The sequence below is a fragment of the Dermochelys coriacea genome, chromosome 5, assembly GCF_009764565.3.
Source record: "Dermochelys coriacea isolate rDerCor1 chromosome 5, rDerCor1.pri.v4, whole genome shotgun sequence".
NCBI classification, from domain to species: domain Eukaryota; kingdom Metazoa; phylum Chordata; order Testudines; family Dermochelyidae; genus Dermochelys; species Dermochelys coriacea.
Window position 1 is genome coordinate 126696641 of NC_050072.1, and position 21858 is coordinate 126718498.

Below are 21858 nucleotides of genomic sequence, written 5' to 3' on the forward strand. Positions count from 1 at the left end.
CAATAAGCGACTTAGGAATTACACTCTGCAAAGGGGAATGGCAAAGAATGTTGGCTAAATAACCCACTTTGTCACTGATGGGAATGGGGGGATAGGAGAGAAATCATTTTTTGCACCCCTTAGTGGGTAATCCTCAATGCTGCAACTTTGAAAACTCTCTCTCCAAATGTAGAAAAAGTGCAGAGATTAAGACGAGTGCTAGATACAGGAGAACAAATATGTTAAAAGATGGTCCTTAATGAGGGAATGGATGAAATCTTGAAAGCTACAGGAGATTAGCCCTCTCATCATACATGCCCTTATTGAGGTAGAGAAGAGGTGAAAGCCCATCTTTCAAAGGTCTGTGGTACCTCTGCCTCAAAAATGAATTATATATATTTACAAAATAAAAATCTGCAATTTTTGTCTCTCTGTTTGTCTCATGCACAAAGCATTTACATGTCCTGGAAATACACAGTAAAGGTCCAACTCTAGAAGATAATCCCTGCTTAAAATGCGAAATGAAAAAAAAACATTCCCTTTCGTTGTGCAAAATGGCAAAAGCAGTGGAATATCACACATGGAAGACTAAAAAAAGAGCCAATGTACATAGGGAACAAGAGATATGGTCACTGTTGGTCACTCTCCCTTTGGATCTAACTTGTTTCATGAAATTTTGACAGCTTTGATCAATTCCAAACCATGTGCAATCTCGTAATATAAAACTGAGATCAGGGTGAGACCCATCAGAATTACTGGAGAAACAGTAGCTATTTGCAGAGTTCCAGAGACACCTCAGCTGGAAACAAGAAAGCCAGTATCTACCCTTGTCTCCTCAAATAAAAAAGTGTTGCCAGATATCACTGCATAGCTATAATTAAAAGTTGGTGTCATCACAAGTTTTGGTTAAAAAAAATTTTGGCGGGAAATTGAAATAAAACCAAAATGTAAAGGGTACCATGAATCTTTAGGGAGGCTGAAGGAAGGGTAAAAATACAAGGGATTTCATATATGTACCTCAGAGCCATGTTGCACAGATTGGGAATTTGAACAGCATGATTTAAAACTTTCAGAATTTTAATTCAAAATAGAAAAATTGCAGAAGCAGATTTGTGCAGCAAGCACCAAAACACTTCTTCCCAGCATAAAAGGAACACATCTTTCTGTCTCAATGGAAAGTGCAGGTCACTGTATGCTTTTCCATCTCTTCTAAGTACCACCGTAATAGACACAGGATAGAAACAGGAAGTTTATGTATGGAAAGGATTCTGTGTGTGCGCTGGGGGAACCAAGGAAGGATGTTCTTTGTTTTTATAATTTAAAAATAATATGGTTCTTAGCTTAAACTACGGTGGCAAATACGATGTAGAAAACTTAACACAATAAGGAGGGGTGCTTCATTCCTTTCCCTGTAGTAGTAATTTTTTATTCTCGTAGAACCTCAGTATCTTTATCTCCATGTCTCAAGTACAAAGAAAGGCCCACCAAATGATTGACACAACAGGCCACTCCAATAATCAAAGTATTGTGCATGTTTCATTCCCTTTTTAGTGTGAATCAAACTGGGCACTACATATACCAACAGATTGTCACAAGAGATCTCTCAAATTTATACAGCCATAAGTAACTTTGACAAAAAATAAAGGTTTCACCAGTTATATATATAAATGTTATATCCCCCCTACACTCAAGTTAAAAGCCTTAAAAAGTAGTAATTTACATAGTAGGTATTCACAGTAAATCAACAGAAGTGATGTTTAATTCTGTGCCCCAAACATTCTGAGACTATAACTAAAAAATTTCTCAAAATAATTCCTACATGAATTAGAGGAAATAAATCTCTGAAAGAATAATTTGCTTATAAAATTACAATAAAAACAAACTAACATCTTGTTTTTCCTTATCTTCTTTTGATTTGACATGACTGTGTTCAAGTTTCAGCAAAACACTGTACTTGGAGTCCACAGCACCTAAGAGATGATGCTGTGAAGCTCAATAAATAAATTATGGATATATTAGATGTTGAAGATTTGCAGGTTTTGCTCCTTAAAATTGATATGTTACAGTTATCCATGAATCCACTAAGTTTGAATGCATTAATATTTTGATACTCTTTTGGTTTTTACTTTTATACCAGCAAAAGACAAAAATAATTTTCAGCCCTGTGTTGTCTTTACCTTCCACATCACAGTATTTGTTTTAGAAACAAAATACCAGATGGAGCAAACTTTTCTGCATCGAGTATGCTTGAATAGAGGTTGTTTAAATTTCAGTCAAAATACAGACGTACTGATTTAACCTACACTTCTTCTAAGATGCATGCTATGCTTTACCTCTCAGTCTTTTGTGTTCAAGCTGGGGGTTTAGGCTCAGAGCACACAGTTCCTTTCTGGCTCTCACATATATTAGACTACTCTCAAACATGTCATCATTAGCTTGCACCTTTTAAACAGAAAAAACTGTGCAAGTCTTGAGATGTTTTGCAAAGTAAATACATATGAAAGGAGGAAACAATACCTGAACAAAAACAAATTAAGTTCAATGCAAATATTTAAAAGAAGGCTACAACATGGTACCAGACTCCACAGTGTAACTGATCACTCTTCTGTAAATCATAAAGCATGAGATTACCCTTGACAATACCATTACTGACGCTAGTCAAAAACATGGGAAGGGTTTCTGAAGGGTTTCGCTGCAAATGAAGCAAAACTACCTCTGGATATTACCCACAAGTTAATTTTTCTAAATGCTACACTTTGAGTTTAGGCAGCTGCACAACAAAATTATGGTAGTGCAATAAGAGAACAAAGATTTGAATTTCCACATTGGTATCACATCTAATAAAATCACTATTTTGATAAACTGATTACAAAATATCTCCAAAAAATGCATAATGTACTTTTTTCATGTAATATAAAAAGCTTACGTATTCTTTACAACATTTCTCTATATTCTGCTGTGGGATAATTTTTATAACCACCATGGGAAATTCCTATAAGTAAGCCTACGAAGGATGTGTAGAGTCAAAAAATAAACTAATCACCTTGCCTGTCCAATATGGTTATTCACTGAACAATACAAGATGACCAAAAAAAAATGACATGTACACAAGTTACAGTAGCAACATATCATTTTGTTGTGCACAAACTGTATTACCAAATGTCCTGGTACATTTGCTGCCTGAAAGCCACAAAGCATTCTGTTAAAGAAGCATACATACTTTATACTGCCATGACACATTGGTTGTGGTTTCGAAGAAAGGAAAGAAAATGTGAAAATATAAAAAGAAAACAAATAAAATTTAGTAAAATTAGGCTTTAATACTTATCTATTATACCTTTAAATTATTTTTAAGAGAGATTTATAGGGAGAAAACATATTTCATAGAGAATGTGACAATCTGGAAATGTGATGTGGCAACTTGTGTTCTGTACCACTATACTAGCCGTTGATTTGAGAACAATGTGCCCAGCAATTTTTTTGTGAAATTTCTAGACAATGGGCAGCCGCACAATGATCTCAAAGCAACACATTGTGGTAAAGGGCATATTATAATCTATTTAGCAAGTAACTACAGAAAAGCAAACCAGAGAAAAACACATTCTGTTGGTGGGACGTTATAGAATTCTTAGAGGCAAAGAACAGACAATCTAAAGAAAGGAAAGAAGACATATTTCTGGCTTCCTCCATCATTACAAATATGTGGGCAATAGGGGTACTAAACGTTTGAACAATAATTCTGAGGCAATCTCTTGCTTGCTGATATTAGTCCACATATTAGCAACTAAGAATGTCTCCCTCAACACCCACAACTACATAGTGTGTCATTTGTGGGCACCAAAAGAAAACTAAAGCAATATAGGGCTGAGAAAGTGCTACCCATATTTTTGTGAGTCAAAGCTGAGTGAAGGCCCTAACTGCTACAGGTGACCTGACAGGCCTTACTGTACTGAATCAATATCTCTGACAGCAATGCTCCCTCTCAAGTGATTGACAAGGGACACTGTTTCTGGAAATTGTCTCAGTGCAGCAAGAGACTAGCATGCACAGGGAAAGGAAAGATGACAGTCAAGTAGATTTTTCAGTCATTGGTTCCAGAATACATATTATCCTAGCAATAAAATAATCACCACAACATGCGGCCAATGTGATAACTTCACCATGGAAAGGACTTACAAAGAACAAGTCTCTACAATTCTTTGAATTACCTCTTCTTCATTGACTTTCCTCTACAGTAACTTGGAAACATATTTTAAAAAAGCTGGATATCAATAATCCCACTGTTTAGGAATCACTGTACTATTTCATGCAGGATTTGTATATTGTGGATAGTAAATTTTAGAAAACAGCAAAGTCTCAGTATAACTGAATTATTTACACAGACCACAGGGATTATAACCTTCTCCTACTGTATTTTTCAGTAGTCTTAGTTTTGTGATTTCTTCCTCCAATTTTGCTTATTCTCAAATTTCTCTTGACATTGCTATATTTTCACTACCTACTTATTTGCTTTGATCACAATAATTAACCATTGTATACCTTTCTTATTTCTATTCTTGCTTCCCAAATATTGGTTTATCTTTTTTCCCCCCAATATACACCTCCACCCCGATATAACGCAACCCGATATAATACAAATTCGGATATAACGTGGTAAAGCAGAGATCTGGGGAGCGGGGCTGCGCGCTCCGGTGGATCAGTGCATCAGGTTCCAACATACTCCTCTGAGCAGTGTGTTAAGGGTGCCGGGCTGGGGCTGAGGGGTTGGGGCAGAGAGTCTCGGGGGGGGGAGTCAGGGGACAGGGAGCGGGGGGGAGGGGTTGAATGGTTCGGAGGTTCTGAGGGCGGGGCGGTCAGAGGATGGGGGCATTGGATAGGGTGTGGGAGTCCCAGGGGGCCAGTTAGGGGTCAGGGGCGTGGATAGGGGTCAGGCAATCAGGTGGGTTCGGTAGGGGGTGGGATTCTGGGGGTGATTAGAAATGGGGGGTCTCTGGAGGGAGCGGTCAGTGGAGAAGGAGCAGGGGGCTTAGATAGGCGGTGGGGTTTTGGGAGGTGTGGTTGGGGCAGGGGTTCTCTGGAGGGAGTAGTCAGGGGACAAGGAGTGGGGGGGGTTGGATGGGTCAGGGTCAGTCAGGGGACAGGAAGTGACTATTAATAACGGAAATGTTTGAGACCAAAGCAAGTTCGATATAACGTGGTTTCACCTATAACGCGGTAAGATTATTTGGCTCCCGAGGATGGCGTTATATCAGGGTAGAGGTGTAATAGTTTTATTTAACTAATTAAATTCCTTCTGAATTCCCCCCTCTCTCTCTTTCAGTTCTTTGGAGTAGAGACACAGTCATTTGCTTCTCTGCAAAGCACTATGCATATGTCTGGCACTACTCAAATAATACACAACACTATTAACGATTATCTGCTAGACACATTTTATGTCTGCCATCCCACTTTACAATTTCCTCCTTTTGGTTTTTGCCACCTTGCACTGCATCTACTTCTTTCCCTTTATGATATTGACATCAATATCATGGTAACCAGATCTTCCCATCAGGTTCCTTTGCTCTATTCAGTGTTATCTACACAAAAGTACTGACCTTCACTGACAGCAGTTCCACAGCCTTCAAGGTTCAAAATGATATTTTCATCTCTGACATCTGCATCACATCCCAACAGCATCCAGCTCTCTACATTATCACTTTCAGAGATTGTGCTCTCCTCTTCTTCCTCCTCATTTGAACTATCCTCTATTACCAGAATCTCTTGGATCATGCGTACTCTACCAGCAGAAGTTGTTTTAGACTTCTCATTAGCCCTTTTCCCTTTACTTGAACTTTTTCCATCAGAATCCAAGGTAGTAGGTGCAGAAGCTCTAGCAGGGTTCCGTGTGGAGCATCCTAGTTGACTATATTGTTTAGCTGGTGTTAGGAAGATTGCTGTCTTCTTCACTTTGCTTTTGTAAACACTCTCTTCATCAGGTGTGTCAGACAAGATGATGATCTCAGGGCCATCTGAAATCTGAACAACATCATTGTCCGAAAATATACGGTTCTTGCCCTGATCCAATGTATTGATCAAAACTGAACTCTGACCTTCCGTCTTCTCTGCAGAGTCCACTACCTCCTCATTCTCTTCCTGCCCATTGCCTTCTCCAAGACTCTGTGCATAATGGACCTGGCTGTAGAGATGAAATTCTACCTCACTGTCAACACTTAGTTCGCTGGATGACTCCTCACGATAAAGGTCATCATCATACGCTTCTATGTCTCCATGCCCCCCGAACATTCTGGAAAGAAAGTAGACCCGTATCTAGGAAAAATAAAACATCTTATCAGTAAAGCCAAGTAAATGGGTCCAGAAACTCCATGAAAATGTAATACTTTTTCCACCTGTAATAGCAGAAGCCTTTTAAATACTTAAAACATTATTCATACCATTCTTTAACGCAAACAATAGTTAACTACATAATATCTTCAGAAAATGTGTAAGTATTTCCGTGGACAATCATAGAGCTATGAACATGGAAAACGACATCACACCTAGCAGATTTCTGATACCAGAAACATTAATTATAACATTCACAATAGAAAATGCTATAGTCGAGGTTGCACTTTGATTTTCATTTTAACCTCAGCTGTTTTGACTGTCATGACAATTGCATTTAACATTATCCTAGTCCCCAGTAACCCTCCTACATGGTAGACACCAGACCAGAGCTCAGGACTCAGTTGGAAGCCAAGGGAAGATCCTGAGTTCTAGACTTAGCTCTTTCAATTACTGTACCAGTATTAATTCTGAGTACTTCACAGTCTTTATTTCTGAGCAATGCCTCATATTTGCACATCAAGAAGCAGGCAGATACCATTCACCCATTTTACAAAAGAGATACTAAGACCACTTATGACAGAGCAGGGAATAGAACCCAAGTCTCATATCTCTTCTACTCAGGAACACTGCATTTTAGAACAAATGTGCCAAACTTGTAACCACTACTCACTCCCACCCACAGCCAGGAACAGAACCCGAGATTTCAGATTTATAACTTTCCTCTGATGTTTAGCAAACAAGATAAGTTATTTCTGATTCATGCATCATGAACAATAAGAATTCTGCGACTGGAACTTAGATTATAGTTCTTCTGATAATATGAATAGAATCCAGCTCACTCTCCCATAGTTGGCTCTGCAGTACTAACATTGGTAAAAAATGTTAAAATATAGTAAAGTAAAATGCCACTCTGAATACACAGAGACACCAAGTCTACTGAGTAAGAATTTTTAATGTCATTTTTCAATGCAGAATTGCTGTTCAAATTTCACAGTCTGTCCATTTGTACAAAAACTAACATTTGTTTTGGAAACCTAACTTAAAAAGTGGTTGAGATTACATACAGGAAAAAGTATTTTCCTTTCCTCTTTAAAGCCTGATGTTGCATTTCTTGGACATAATAAAACTAGTCAAGTAAATGGACCTTTCTGAATATTTAAAAAATACACACAGCAATTAAACACCCAGGACCAGCGTAGGTCAGCTGACTTGGGCTCACGGGGCTTGGGCTATGAGGTTGTAAAACAGCCATATAGACATTCAGGTTCGGGAGGGAGCCCAGGCTCTAAGACAGGATCCTCCCCAAGTCACGGAGTCCCAGAGTCTGGGCTCCAGTTTGAGCGTGAATGTCTACACTGCAATTATACAGGCCCTCCGAGCCCAAGTCAGCTGACCTGGCCAGCTGCAGGTGTTTAATCAATGTTTTTTGGCTGTGGAAGGTGGTGGTTTGGTCATGTTAAAGTCCACAAAGGATACATATGCATCATAAATCAAAAATTCAAATCTACATTTACTATTGGTATTATGGTAGTACCAAGACGCCCAAGTTCAGGGTCCCATTATGTTCGGTACTGTACATACATATAAGAAGAGACGGTCTCTGTCTCAAAGAGCTTTTGTCCATAGTAACATTCCACACAAGGTCAAACTAAAAAAGGAAAGCACCTAACATGACCTTACATACACAAGTTTTTACAAAAGTAAACAATGTAAAAGTAGCTAAAATTGCAAACAAATTGAAGATTTTAAGTGTAGAAAAAAATAATGCTTATGACCACTGAACAAGGGGTTTTGCATCCTCTCTAATTTAAATCTCCATTTGAAATGGTGTACACACCAACAATTTGAAGAGAGTCCTATTATTGAGCCTCATCCCAAGATTACTGAGCTCACGGCAAAGATTAACGTGATCATCTGCTGGGCAAGTCCAAAGACAGAGATACGGACAACATAGAAATCCTGTGTTTCACAGCCCTTGGCTTATCACTAGGGCTGGGCAGGAAATATTCCCATACTGCGAGAATTTTTCAAAACTTGAAAAACATTCTTATTCTCAATAGAGACAAAAGTCAAAATCTCAAAATTTTTCACAAAGTGAACAGCTTAATGGTTCCGGTGAAGCAAAACGTTTTGTTTTGATAATTTCGAAACATTTTGGTTTGGTTTGACCTTTTTAAAAATTTTTTTTAATAATAAATTAAGTTAAATTTTAAAATGACAAGTCATTTTGAACCAAAAAACCTGAAACTTTTCCTTTTGAAAATGTCAAGATGAGACATTTTAACAAATTTTAAAAAATTAACTTTTTGTGGGTTTAGAAAGTTTGTCAAAACCTGCCATTTCCAACGAAATTTCAGTTTTAAGAAAAATTTCAGTTCCATCAAAAAATTTCTGATCATTTCTTAACACAGCTAGTTGAGCTACTTTCTGGCCTGGTACTAGAGTCTCCAAAATATATTAATTTGGAAGACTTTAATACCCATACAGATGACACTTCTATCTAGCATGAAACCTCTTTTCCACCACGACAACTACAACATTCTGTGTAGGATCCCTCTGAATTGGTGGGTCCACTAGAGGAGACTCATCAACCCATTTAGTTTCCAAAAAGAACACCATGACAGAGAGTCCTATTTAGCAAATGACCCGTGCAATGATAGTCTGGCAAGGCCCTACAGTCATCTGTTGACCACTACTCTTGGTGCACTGGCCATTAGACACACCTTCCTCCCATTGCCTTGGTTCACTGATGACCTATGTTAGATAAAGCATGAGAGAATGAGATGAGAACACTCAGTAACATAAAATGCATCCAAATGGGATTAGCACCAAACAAATGTATGCAATGCTATGCTGCAACTGTGAGAAATGGTAAAAAAAATGTCTGCCACAGCATCTGTAAAATCTTGACTAGCTGACCTGTAATAGCTAAAGTACAAGCACTGATTTCAGACAATCTCTGACTCAACTAGCATCTACCTTGAAGAGCCCTTGTATTACTTTCAGAGGCACAGGGCTTGGCAGTGAGTCACTCAAACTCAATATAAGCTCTCCAGGTCCAAACAGACAGAATCAGAGCAGAGGATGAGGAACATAGCACCTTCCTGGACAGAGTTTTTGCCCAATCAAGCAACCTTATGCCAACGTATACTAATAATCTGTGATTTGTGAAGGCAAGTATAGAATACTTCCTTCAACAAGGCGAGCCCACCATCACGGTTAAAAAGCAATACTCTGTCTTGTGTTCAAGAAGCCATCACTCAACTCAAATAATCTTGCCTATTATTGTTGTGTCTTTAACCCTTGCATTCTAGACAAAGTTATTGAGAAGCTGGTCAGTGAGCCATGGCCAAAAACATAAGCATCCAATGTTAGATCTATTAGGACTCTTTGACACTTGATTATGAAGTGCTGCTAACTCATCTAGACAACATTAGTGCAATTTGGCCCATCCCCATTAACGTCTATTCATTTTCTGCTATCAGACTCCAGAGGATCAGGATAGATAACTAACTGCTCCTCCTCCGTGGCTCTTGAACTGGGGAGTCTTATAGAGATCAATTGTGTCTCCTCTCTTCTTCAGCATATATGTCAGATTACTGGGGAGATGAGATACTACAGACTTTAACACCAATAAGATGATGGCATCCAGCTCTCCATCTCATACTCCCCAAACATGGGCAATAACTTTACTCATACTTCCTAGTGCTGGAGTGAGAAAAAATACTTGGATGAAAAGTGGCAGGTCAAGCTCTAGCCAAGGAAGACTGAAATTATATTGATAGGAAAAAGAGAAAGCCCTTGACAGAAATTAACAGAGCTTTCTCTTCATCCTCTTTTGAGAACATCTGCACTCAGACTGTGATAGAGAAGTCCTGGAATCATACTGAACTTCTATTGACATTCAAATAGCCAGAAATGCTTTTCTAACTTCAGCTAAAGAGGATATTTCCTTTCAGATATGGGCCTACCCATAAGGACTGATGCTTGTCACCTTTACGCTGGACTACCCACAAAGCACTCCCTTAGGTTTGAGTGAAAAAGCCAAGCAGAAGCTTCAGCTGGTCCACCATTTTCCTAGGTAATACCGACCAATAAGAGCACATCACACTGGTGAGTCACACTCCACACTGACGCCTCATCCTGTTCAAGATCCATGTCAAGGTCCTGATGCTAATATACAGAAGGTGCAGGGATTTGGCCAAATGTGGTAGCTAACTGCGGTAGCTAACATGACACAACTTTTGGTGCAAGGCTTCCCTCAATATGTCCTAGAGTTCAAGACCATTAGATTATCTAGTCCAATCTATCACGGGAAACTCAGTAACAAATATCCCTATGTTGAGCCCAATGATTTCAGTTAAATTAAAGCATTTTAGTCTTCAGGAGACTAAGCTGCTTTGTGCCACAGGCAAAGAACAAAAATGGTTGTAAAATGGCTGGCAGTGTCTCTCGGACACTAAATGAGAACCCAATTAAAGGAACACAGCCAAGTTTAAAAAAAAAAGTCATGCTTCTCTGAACTTTTTTAAACCACTGTTGTTTCAAGCAACACCCTAGAATTCTAAAATAAAGAGATTAGAGAAAAAAACATTGTATTTTTTTCAATTGATTTACATTGTGCATTTGACAGCAGTTTTCTGTATAGCCATTTAGCAAATAAATTCCTTAGGAGAGAGTTTTTTTTTTTAAAATAGCATCATGTGATTGAAAAATGACAAACATTGTAGGGGATGAGGGGGTGGGTAGAAAAGAGCAAGGTGTAGTTACTGACTAGAAGGCAGAGTTGAAATCATAGAATATCAGGGTTGGAAGGGACCTCAGGAGGTCATCTAGTCCAACCACCTGCAGGACCAATCCCCAATTTTTGCCCCAGATCCCTAAATGGTCCCCTCAAGGATGCGGGCTCACAACCCTGGGTTTAGCAGACCAATACTCAAACCACTGAACTATCCCTCCCAAACAGGATGGAGAAAGAATACCCAACAGTCATACCAAATGAAGCTCTGGAATAATGGCTAGTAAAACACATTCTCTTGCAGAAAGCTCCTTCATTGACCACAGTTGAGAAGGTACTGTCTGGAACATTCAGAAAACAGCATTTATGCATGCTAGAGGATGTTGTGCACAACAGCCAATTGGGTGGCCTGGCATATGCTATCCCTTGCCGCCACCACCATCCTGCATTGGGAAGAACAGTACCCCTTATATTAAAAACTGTTCATGGACTTGCTTGAACCAACTTCACATACTCTGTGTCTCTATTATGTCCTTTGCTCTCCCCACAATTCCTCTGCTAATCTAGTACTGTCCTCCTGATACCCCCAACATATAGCACACAGATGGTACGATGGCCTTTTCCTCTACTGCTCTTGCCATCTGGAAGACAACTCTTGCTTAAATAACTCTCCAGCTTATTTCAAATATAATTTGGAAACATCTTTTTTAACACTCTATCTCCTGTAGCTGCAAAGACAGCCTTTCAAACGTGGACCTATGGAGTGTTTTTTCCCTGAGTCTGTAGTCACCTCCAGTGCACCCGCTACAGCTCAAATCTTCACAAAGCAGCAGCCAACAGAATTGACAAATCTAGTCAGTTTCTCTGATGCTACTTAATACCAGATGGACAGCAATAAAACTGAAGAGCAAAATTGACATGATACTTAACTGCTGGTTGCTGCTAAGAATATTAGCATCAAAGGCATTTGAGCTAATCCAGGATGGGAAAGAGGCTATAGAAAAAACAGAGAATGAGAAGGGATAAAGCTCCAGCAGAAGCCAGGATACTGAGGAAGAAAAGAGCAGCAGAACCCTACTGCGGTCAGAAGGCCCTGCAATGACAGGGGTCTCTGGTAAATATTTCAGGCTCTATCTATACGTTTTCATTTTTCTCTTCCTGTACTTTTATGTAATCTCTGTAGTGGTGATACTTAACTCTAATCTGTTTTAGGACAAAGGCTGTATTAAAGAAGTTCTACAAAATAAAGATGTGTTGTATTGTTTAATGGAGTATTCACAAAAGAAAGGAGAAAAGCTAATCTTTTTCCCATGTATGAAAAAAAACCAAAACAAAACAATACAAAACAAAACAAAACAAAACAAAGCAGCAAATGAAGATATTCTGTTCTAGAAAAATCAATGGTCTTAGAGAACTGCCAAAACCTATTCAATCCCCACTTGCTTGTTCAGATTTAAATCATTTGAGATTGGATAATACCTGTAACACTTAAGAGTCCAGACTAGAAAATCTCTATTCCATTTTATCTATATTTAATTAAATAGGCTAAAGCACTACACAGTTCATGTATCATGAATAATACTACTATGATAACTGAAGATGTCCAATGCATAATGTCTATTTAACTTACTGAACTGGTGTTTTTAACATTTTAAATTATTCTAACAGAAGTTCAGATAGATGGCTGTAAACTTAAATTAATCTTTAAACAAATCTATTTAAATTGAAACACGTTTTATTTAAATTGAAATCATTTTAATCCATCCTGCACCAGAGCTGACATAGGATGTATCTAAGCGTCTTTTATCCCACTTTCAAGTAGCACAGAAGTAGATGGAGGGCACCATGAAGTTAACACTAATGGATAAAGTGGCCTTGCCGTTATGATTACTGCAGAGGCAAAGGAAGGATAGCTTGCATTGCTACAGAGCAGCCTATCCAAACAAATAAGAAGCAAAAGGAGAGACTAAGTGCTCTTTCTTGTAATGTTAGTTTTCTAGCATGCTTGTAGTTTGTTCAAATGGAGAGAAATAGTTTTCAGGTAGAGTGAAAACTGCTTTAAACAAGAAAAAATTGAGTCTGAGACAGAAATGGTGTCTTAAACAGAATCATCAGACACAGAGATGAGCACAATATGTTGGGGAAGAGTCAACATGGCTTTTATAAAGGGAACTCATGCCTCACCAATCTATTACAATTCTTTGAGGAGATCAACTATCATGTGGTCGAGGATGATCCAGTGGATAGAATGTATTTGGACTTGCAGAAAGCATTTGACAAGTCTCACACCAAAGGCTTTTAAGCAAAGTGATGGGATAAGAGGGAAGGTCCTCTCATGAATCAGTAACTGGTTAAAAGACAAGAAATAAATTATAAGAATAAATGGTCAGTTTTCACAATGGAAAAAAATAAATAGCGGGGTCCTCCAAGGATCTGTACTGAGACCTGTGCTGTTCAACATATTCATAAATGATCTGGAAAAGAGGGCGGAAAAGGTGGCAAAGTTTGCAGATGATACAATATTACTCAAGATAGTTAAGACCAAAGAAGACTATGAAGAGTTACAAAGGAATCTCAACAAAATGGCAGATGAAATGCAGGATTGGTAAATACAAATTAATGCACATTGGAAAACATAATTCCCATTATACACACAAAATGATGGTTTCTAAATAAACTGTTACCAGTCAAGAAAGAGATCTTGGAGTCCTTGTGGCTAGTTCTCTGAAAACATCCACTCAATGAGCAGAGGTAGTCAAAAAGTTAAGTGTTAGAAACCTTTTAAAAAGGGATAGATAAGAAGAGAGAAAATATCATAATGCCACCATATAAATCAATGGTACACCCACACCTTGAATAATGCATGTGGTTCTGGTTGCCCCATCTCAAAAAAGATATATTAGAAGTGGAAAAAGAACAGAGAAGGGCAACAAAAATGATGAGGGGGATGGAACAGATTCCATGTGAGGAGAGATCAAAAAGATTGGGACTGTTCAATTTAGAAAACAGATGACTAAGGGGGGATATGAGAGAGGTCTGTGAAATCATGACTGGTGTGGAGAAAGTGACTAAGGAAGCGTTATTTGCCTCTTCATATAACAAAAGAACCAGGGGTCACCCAATGAAATTAATAGATAGCAGGTTTAAAACAAACAAAAGGAAGTATTTCCTTCATACAACGTACAATCAACCTGTGAAACTCATTGCCAGGGTATGTTGTGAGGAACAAAAATATAACTGGGTTCAAAAAAGAATTAAATAAGTTCATGGAGGATAGATCCACCAATGGCTATTACCCAAGATGGTCAGGGACACACCCTCATCCTCCAGGTATCCCTAAACCTCCAATTTTCAAAAGCTGCTACTGGACGACAGGGGATATAATTGCCCTGTTCTGTTCGTTCCCTCTGTAGCATCTGGCATCAGCCACTCTCAGATGGCAGGATTCTGAGCCACATGGACCACTGGTCCGACCTAGTGTGGGCATTCTTATGTTCTTATAAAGCATTAAAAACTTCAGGGATTCTTTACAATGATCTCTTAGGGATGTTATCTTTCAGAGCTAGTTCTTAGTACAGGTTTCATTTTATTATACAAGACTCAAGAAGCTTTATTTTGAAAGTTTTTTCACTTTGGGGAAAAACACTTTTTCTCACCATGATCACAGAATGGGGCAATTCCATTGAAATCAGCTGAGTTGTCCCTTTACATCAAGGATGAATTTTACCTGAAGACCTATGCACAGCTCTCTGCCAACAGTCCATATGATGAACTTATAAATAACCCAACATTATTCCAGTGTAGAAGATCATAAAGATGGAGGTTTTTAGGACAGTGAATGGGGAAGGAGAGGAAAGGTGATAACCCAACTGTCTATGCTAAGTGCCTCCTTCTGAATTTTCCCATAAAATACAAAGTTCTAAAGATGAAACTGCCAGGGACCCACTACTCACTCTTTTCCTGAACTGTCTAGGGATTTACAGGTTTGGCACTCATATAGCAATTGAAGAACTAGACATTTATACAATAACACAGAAGACAAGAACTTTTTTTTTTTTAATACCACGCAGCTCTAAAATTTAAGGCATTTAGCACTACTAAAAGCTTTTATGGCACAATACAGCAGAGCTTGGCCCACCTCAGCTTAAATAAAGACAATAGGTGCCAACATGAGATGTACCATCTTGGTCTAAGTAGACACTACTTGGATCAAGAGGGAGTACTGCATGCTGGGACCGCACTATCAAGGCCAGCTGCAATACGCTATTTTATACTAGTTAGGTGTAAAAGGGTCAAAATTTGGGAGCCAGCATCATATGGAAACCATGTCATATGTGGGCAGTTTGGGACTGGGGAAGGGAGAAGAGAAAAGGGGTAGGCGGTAGGGAGGTGACTCTGGGCAGGATGTGATGAGGTGGGGAAAGGGCACTGATGCAGAGGACATGTACTGGAAGTGGGGGGGTCTCCAGGGACTGAGATAGCATGTATGTGGTGAAAAAGCAGCTATGGGTAGGGGAGTCTGAGAAAAGGGGTATTTGGACTCTGGGAAACAGGAGGGCTAAGGGGGTGAAGAGGCTCTGGAGAAAGGGGGCTTTAGGACCATGGAGCTTGGGGCCAGGCAGGAGGCTCTGGGCAAGGACCAGAGCATGCTGTGGAAGAGTGGCAAGGGCCTCTGGAAACAGGGGGGATGGAACGCAAGGGTAGACATGGGACATCGGGGGAGGCACTGGCCGGGCGGAGTGTACAGGGAACACAGAGATAGGCGAGGTTCTGGCTAGGTAGAGAGGGAAAGCTCGGGGTTGGGGAAGGAGCTGGGCCAGGCAGGGGGCACGGAGGAGAAAAGGCTGTGGGGGAGCCTCTGACCGGGCAAAGGGCGGAGGTGGCTCTGGACAGGGGGTATGGAAGAGAAGGGGCTGGACAGTCAGGGGCTCTGGCCGGGCAGGGACAAGGGGAGTGGGTGGGGAACTTGGAGGGGGGAAGCTTGGGCAGGGGACGGAGTATGGAAGAGAAGGGGCTGGATGAGGTGGGGGCATTGGGGAGGGGGAAGAGGCTCTGGCCAAAGAGAGAGCATGGAAGAGAAGGGACTTGGGGGGGGTGCATTCAGGGGGTGAGGGGCTCTGGCCTGGCAGGTGGTGGAGGTGGCTCTGGACAGGTAAGGGGTATGGAACAGGACGGGGGGGGGGGGACTCTGGCCACGGAGGGGGCATGGAAGAGAAGGGGCGGAGATGGCTCTGGACAGGTAGGGGGTATGGAAGAGGACGGGGTGGGTGTTCGGGGGGAGGGGCTCTGGCTGGGGAAGGGGGGCTCTGGACAGGTAGAGGATATGGAAGAGGACGGGGTGGGGGGGATGCTCGACAGGGGAGGGGACATGGAAGAGAAGGGGGATGGGGGCATTCGAGGGGAGGCGCTCTGGCTGGGCAAGGGGGGATCTGGACAGGTAGGGGGTATTGAAGAGGACGGCGTGGGGGGTATTCAGGGGGAGGGGCTCTGGCCAGGGAAGGGGGGCTCTGGCCAGGGAAGTGGTATGGAAGAGGACGGGGGGCATTCAGGGGAGAGGCGCTCTGGCCAGGGAAGGGGGGCTCTGGCCAGGGAAGTGGTATGGAAGAGGACGGGGGGCATTCAGGGGAGAGGCGCTCTGGACAGGTAGGGGGTATGGAAGAGGATGGGGGGGAGGGGCTGTGGCCAGGGAAGGGGGGCTCTGGACAGGTAGGGAGTATGGAAGAGGGCGGGGTGAAGGGGAGGGATTCTTGGCAGGGGAGGGGGCATGGAAGAGAAGGGGGATGGAGGCATTCGAGGGGAGGCGCTCTGGCCGGGCAAGGGGGGCTTTGGCCAGGGAAGGGGTATGGAAGAGGACGGGATGGAGGGGAGGGGCTCTGGCCAGGTAGGGGGTATGGAAGAGGACGGGATGGGGGGAGGGGCTCTGGCCAGGGAAGGGGGGCTCTGGCCAGGTAGGGGGTATGGAAGAGGACAGGATGGGGGGGAGGGGCTCGGGCCAGGTAGGGGGTATGGAAGAGGACGGGGGGGAGGGGCTGTGGCCAGGGAAGGGGGGGCTCTGGACAGGTAGGGAGTATGGAAGAGGGCGGGGTGGGGGGGAGGGATGCTTGGCGGGGGAGGGGGCATGGAAGAGAAGGGGGATGGAGGCATTCGAGGGGAGGCGCTCTGGCCGGGCAAGGGGGGCTCTGGCCAGGGAAGGGGTATGGAAGAGGACGGGGTGGGGGGGAGGGGCTCTGGCCAGGTAGGGGGCACGGAAGAGGACGGGGCGGGGGGGAGGGGCTCTGGCCAGGTAGGGGGCACGGAAGAGGATGGGGCGGGGGGGAGGGGCTCTGGCCAGGAAGGGGTTACGGAAGAGGACGGGGCGGGGGGGAGGGGCTCTGGCCAGGTAGGGAGTACAGAAGAGGACGGGGCGGGGGGGGAGGGGCTCTGGCCAGGGAAGGGGCATGGAAGAGGACGGGGGGGGGGACGGGCTCTGGCCAGGGAAGGGGCACGGAAGAGGACGGGATGGGGGGGAGGGGCTCTGGCCAGGTAGGGGTTACGGAAGAGGATGGGGCGGGGGGGAGGGGCTCTGGCCAGGTAGGGGGTACGGAAGAGGATGGGGCGGGGGGGGGAGGGGCTCTGGCCAGGGAAGGGGCATGGAAGAGGACGGGGGGGAGGGGCTCTGGCCAGGGAAGGGGCATGGAAGAGGACGGGGGGGAGGGGCTCTGGCCAGGTAGGGGGTACGGAAGAGGACGGGGCGGGGGGAGGGGCTCTGGCCAGGTAGGGGGTATGGAAGAGGACGGGGCGGGGGGGAGGGGCTCTGGCCAGGAAGGGGGTACGGAAGAGGACGGGGCGGGGGGGAGGGGCTCTGGCCAGGGAAGGGGCATGGAAGAGGATGGGGGGGGAGGGGCTCTGGCCAGGTAGGGGGTACGGAAGAGGACGGGGGGGGGGGAGGGGCTCTGGCCAGGTAGGGGGTACGGAAGAGGACGGGGCGGGGGGGAGGGGAGGGGCTCTGGCCAGGTAGGGGGTACGAAAGAGGATGGGGCGGGGAGGGGAGGGGCTCTGGCCAGGGAAGGGGCAGGGAAGAGGGGGGGAGGGGAGGGGCTCTGGCCAGGTAGGGGGTACGGAAGAGGACGGGATGGGGGGGAGGGGCTCTGGCCAGGTAGGGGGTACGGAAGAGGACGGGATGGGGGGAGGGGCTCTGGCCAGGTAGGGGGTACGGAAGAGGACGGGGCGGGGGGGAGGGGAGGGGCTCTGGCCAGGGAAGAGGGGGGGAGGGGAGGGGCTCTGGCCAGGTAGGGGGTACGGAAGAGGACGGGATGGGGGGGAGGGGCTCTGGCCAGGTAGGGGGTACGGAAGAGGACGGGGCGGGGGGGAGGGGAGGGGCTCTGGCCAGGGAAGAGGGGGGGAGGGGAGGGGCTCTGGCCAGGTAGGGGGTACGGAAGAGGACGGGGCGGGGGGGAGTGGAGGGGCTCTGGCCAGGGAAGGGGCAGGGAAGAGGGGAGGGGCTCTGGCCAGGTAGGGGGCATGGAAGAGGACGGGGCGGGGGGGAGGGGCTCTGGCCAGGGAAGGGGGGCTCTGGCCAGGTAGGGGGCACGGAAGAGGACGGGGCAGGGGGAAGGGGCTCTGGCCAGGTAGGGGGCAGGGAAGAGGGGGGGAGGGGAGGGCTCTGGCCAGGTAGGGGGCATGGAAGAGGACGGGATGGGGGGGAGGGGCTCTGGCCAGGTAGGGGGTACGGAAGAGGACGGGGCGGGGGGAGGGGAGGGGCTCTGGCCAGGGAAGAGGGGGGGAGGGGAGGGGCTCTGGCCAGGTAGGGGGTACGGAAGAGGAGGGGGCGGGGGGGAGGGGAGGGGCTCTGGCCAGGGAAGAGGGGGGGAGGGGAGGGGCTCTGGCCAGGTAGGGGGCATGGAAGAGGACGGGATGGGGGGGAGGGGCTCTGGCCAGGAAGGGGGTACGGAAGAGGAGGGGGCGGGGGGGAGGGGAGGGGCTCTGGCCAGGGAAGGGGCAGGGAAGAGGGGCTCTGGCCAGGTAGGGGGCAGGGAAGAGGGGGGGAGGGGACGGGCTCTGGCCAGGGGGGCTCTGAGGAAGGGTGCAGCTGCCCGCCCGCCGGCGGCCCCGCTCACTCACAGACTCGTTGCCGGCTCCTGCACCAGGAAGCACCAACCAGGGAACCCCGCGACCGGAACACGCGCCAGGGACGCCCCCGAGGCCCCGCCCATTGCGCCGGCGCTTCCTGCGGAGGGGAGGGCTGCTGAACGCGCGTGTTGCGGGCGCGAGCTCCGTGTTTCCCCTGGCGCCGCGCGCTGCTAGCGAGGCGCGGTCCCAGCGCAGGGCCAGGCCGCTTCCCCCGGCAAGCAGACGGAGCCTGGGCTGCGCCGAACCGCCAAAAAACTACATGTCCCATGAATCCATGGGGCTTCTGACGTGACCGTGGCGCTCAGAGGGGCGGGAATGGAGGCGGGAACCGTTCGGGGCGTGGCGCGAGACCGGCCCTTCCGAGCGTTGCCGGGGGCTGGCCGCGTACGCGGGGTTGTCATGCGCGGGGCGGTGGGAACCGCTTGGTCTCAGCGACCCTGCCCGAGACCCATAGCCCTGGGGGCCGACCCCGAGTGAGGCGCGCCGAGCTCCTGGACCCATAGCGGCTGAGCCCACAGTGATGCTCCACTACCAGAGCCCGCCCCAGTGGCCCCCGAGGCAGCCTGACCTCTGCCTAACCTATCCAGCGACGCTGCCTGCGCCTGCAGAGAGCCTTGCCCCATAGCGCCAGGGAGGCTGACCCTAGAGCGACTGGTGCAGCAACACGGCCTCAGCCTGCAAAAGTGACCGACGCAGCAATGCTGCCTGAGTCTGCAGAGAGCCTTCGCAGTCTGCCCGAGTAATGGGGCCCTAGCCCAGAGTGACCGACACAGTGACGCCGCCTGAGTCTGCAGAAAGCAGGAAGAGGGAGTGGGTGGGGTATTCCAAGTACGTGGGACTGGCCCCGTAGCGACTGACATAGCAATGCTGTTTTTGTCTGCAGAGAGCCTGCACCAATAGCCCTGTGAGAGAGGGACTGGCCCAAGAGCGACCAACGCAGCGACCCTGCCTGAGTCTGCAGAGAGCCTGGACCAATGGCCCCAAGAGAGTGGACTGACCCAGAGTGACGCTGCCTGAGTCTGTAAAGATCTATAGCATCAGAGGAGGGGACTGACCCCATCTACAGAGAGCCAGGACCAAGAGTCCCGACGGGGGAGGGGACTGATCCCAGCCTAATTGAAAGTGCAATATTTGCACGAGTCTGCGGAGCCTGGAATGATAGCTTTGAGAGGGAACTGCCCTGTGCATCTCTGCAGATTGCTAATACCACGACCTAAAGACAATGACATTATCACCCTGCTGATCACAGCCTGAAGGAGAGGGATGAGCATATTACCAACAGCTCCACAGTCTGCTGTAGGGTGTGGCTCTCTTTCTTGCCACAAATGGGTATTGCTTCAGTGAAGGCCACTTCTCTGATCCCATAGTGCAAGGCTGGCAACCAGTGTTCTGCATGGGGGGCCCTCTGCTCTAGGGGATTGGGGGTGTTTCCATTTCCTTCCTGGCTACCTGGAGAGACTGGGAGGCCCTCCCTCCCCCTTATGGACCAGTGGCAGTGGTGGGAGCAGCAGCAGGGTGCCCTTCCTCTCAGACTCCAATGACTCCCTTGGATGAAGGCTGTTGGCAGACTCAGGCAATTATTGCTGCATTGCGTGTGTGTTCATACTTTTCTTTGCATCCATGAGGACTAGAAACTTTCCTTTTTGTTAAATGAAAGCTGAGATTCTGATAATCACATAACTGGGAGCCAGGGTCCCATGCCTGTGCCTTAGTCTGGCCCTGCTTATGGGGTATCCAAACTCTGTTAAAGGGGAGCTAAGCTATGATGCCTAGAAAAGCCCACTTGATCATACTCTGAACATCTGCCCACCCTATTGTCAGAGGTATCTCGTCTTGATGCTTAGTGGGCAGATCCTGGGGAGGACCCCTCACACCCACATTGCAGCCCTGGTAGTAAGGGTGTAACAGTCAGTAGTGCTGTTTACATGAGGCTGGCCTTTATGTGCGGCTTACTTGTTCTCAGCACAGCTCATTCTGCAGTTGGCCATTTCACTGTTGTGATGGAGCTGATGCCTGGAGCCTGAAATTGCTGCTATTGGTGTCTTTCACTGTCACTGACTTATGAAATGGGAAAAGGGAGATGATTCTGTCAGCAGCATTCTGGATGTCTTCAAGGAACAGAGAGCCAATCTTCTCCCTGGATTCATTTAAAAGTCTTTTTTCCCTTCTGTATGGCTGACCCTCGATAATTATGACCACAGTGCTGATGGTAATAGCTGGTACATTGGCAGATTGTCAGCCACTTCATGTCTAGAATCTTGTTAGTCAATACATATGCAAGACATAGTATTATATAAGGGTTGGGAAGTTATGTTAACTGAATGTATTATTCTCTGCTCACAATTCTTTTCACCCATGTCAAGTTTCCCAAAACACCATGCATTAGCTCAGGGGTGGCTAACCTGTGGCTCCGGAGCCACATGCGGCTCTTCAGAAGTTAATATGCGGCTCCTTGTATAGGCACCGACTCCAGGGCTGGAGCTACAGGCGCCAACTTTCCAATGGGCCAAGGGGTGCTTACTGCTCAACCCCTGGCTCTGCCACAGGCCCTGCCCCCACTCCACCCCTTCCCGCCCCCTCCCCTGAGCCTGCCGTGCCGTCACTCCTCCTCCCCAGAGCCTCCTGCATGCCACAAAACTGCTGATCAGGAGGTGTGGGGAAGGAGCGGGAGGCGCTGACTGGTGGGGCTGCTGGTGGGTGAGACACTG

The 21858-nt window shown here is 46.2% G+C and overlaps 1 protein-coding gene across 4 annotated transcripts in view; it reads right to left on the minus strand.

Annotated features, from left to right (window-relative positions):
- The window catches only part of ZCCHC7 (zinc finger CCHC-type containing 7), a 168430-nt gene extending 148592 nt beyond the window's left edge, over positions 1-19838 (minus strand). For 2 of the 4 annotated variants that reach the window (XM_043514563.1, XM_043514562.1), the window contains exons 1-2: positions 19146-19838; positions 5574-6285 (exon numbers count right to left, since the gene is read on the minus strand). In XM_043514563.1, coding sequence (XP_043370498.1) covers positions 5574-6285; positions 19146-19418 — 985 coding nt within the window. In that variant the 5' untranslated portion in view covers positions 19419-19838. Of the gene's footprint in view, positions 1-5573; positions 6286-15179; positions 15477-19141 lie in introns of those variants that run through there. The other 2 variants (XM_038403014.2, XM_043514564.1) reach the window with 2 other exon arrangements.
- Between the last annotated feature and the right edge of the window lie 2020 nt (positions 19839-21858).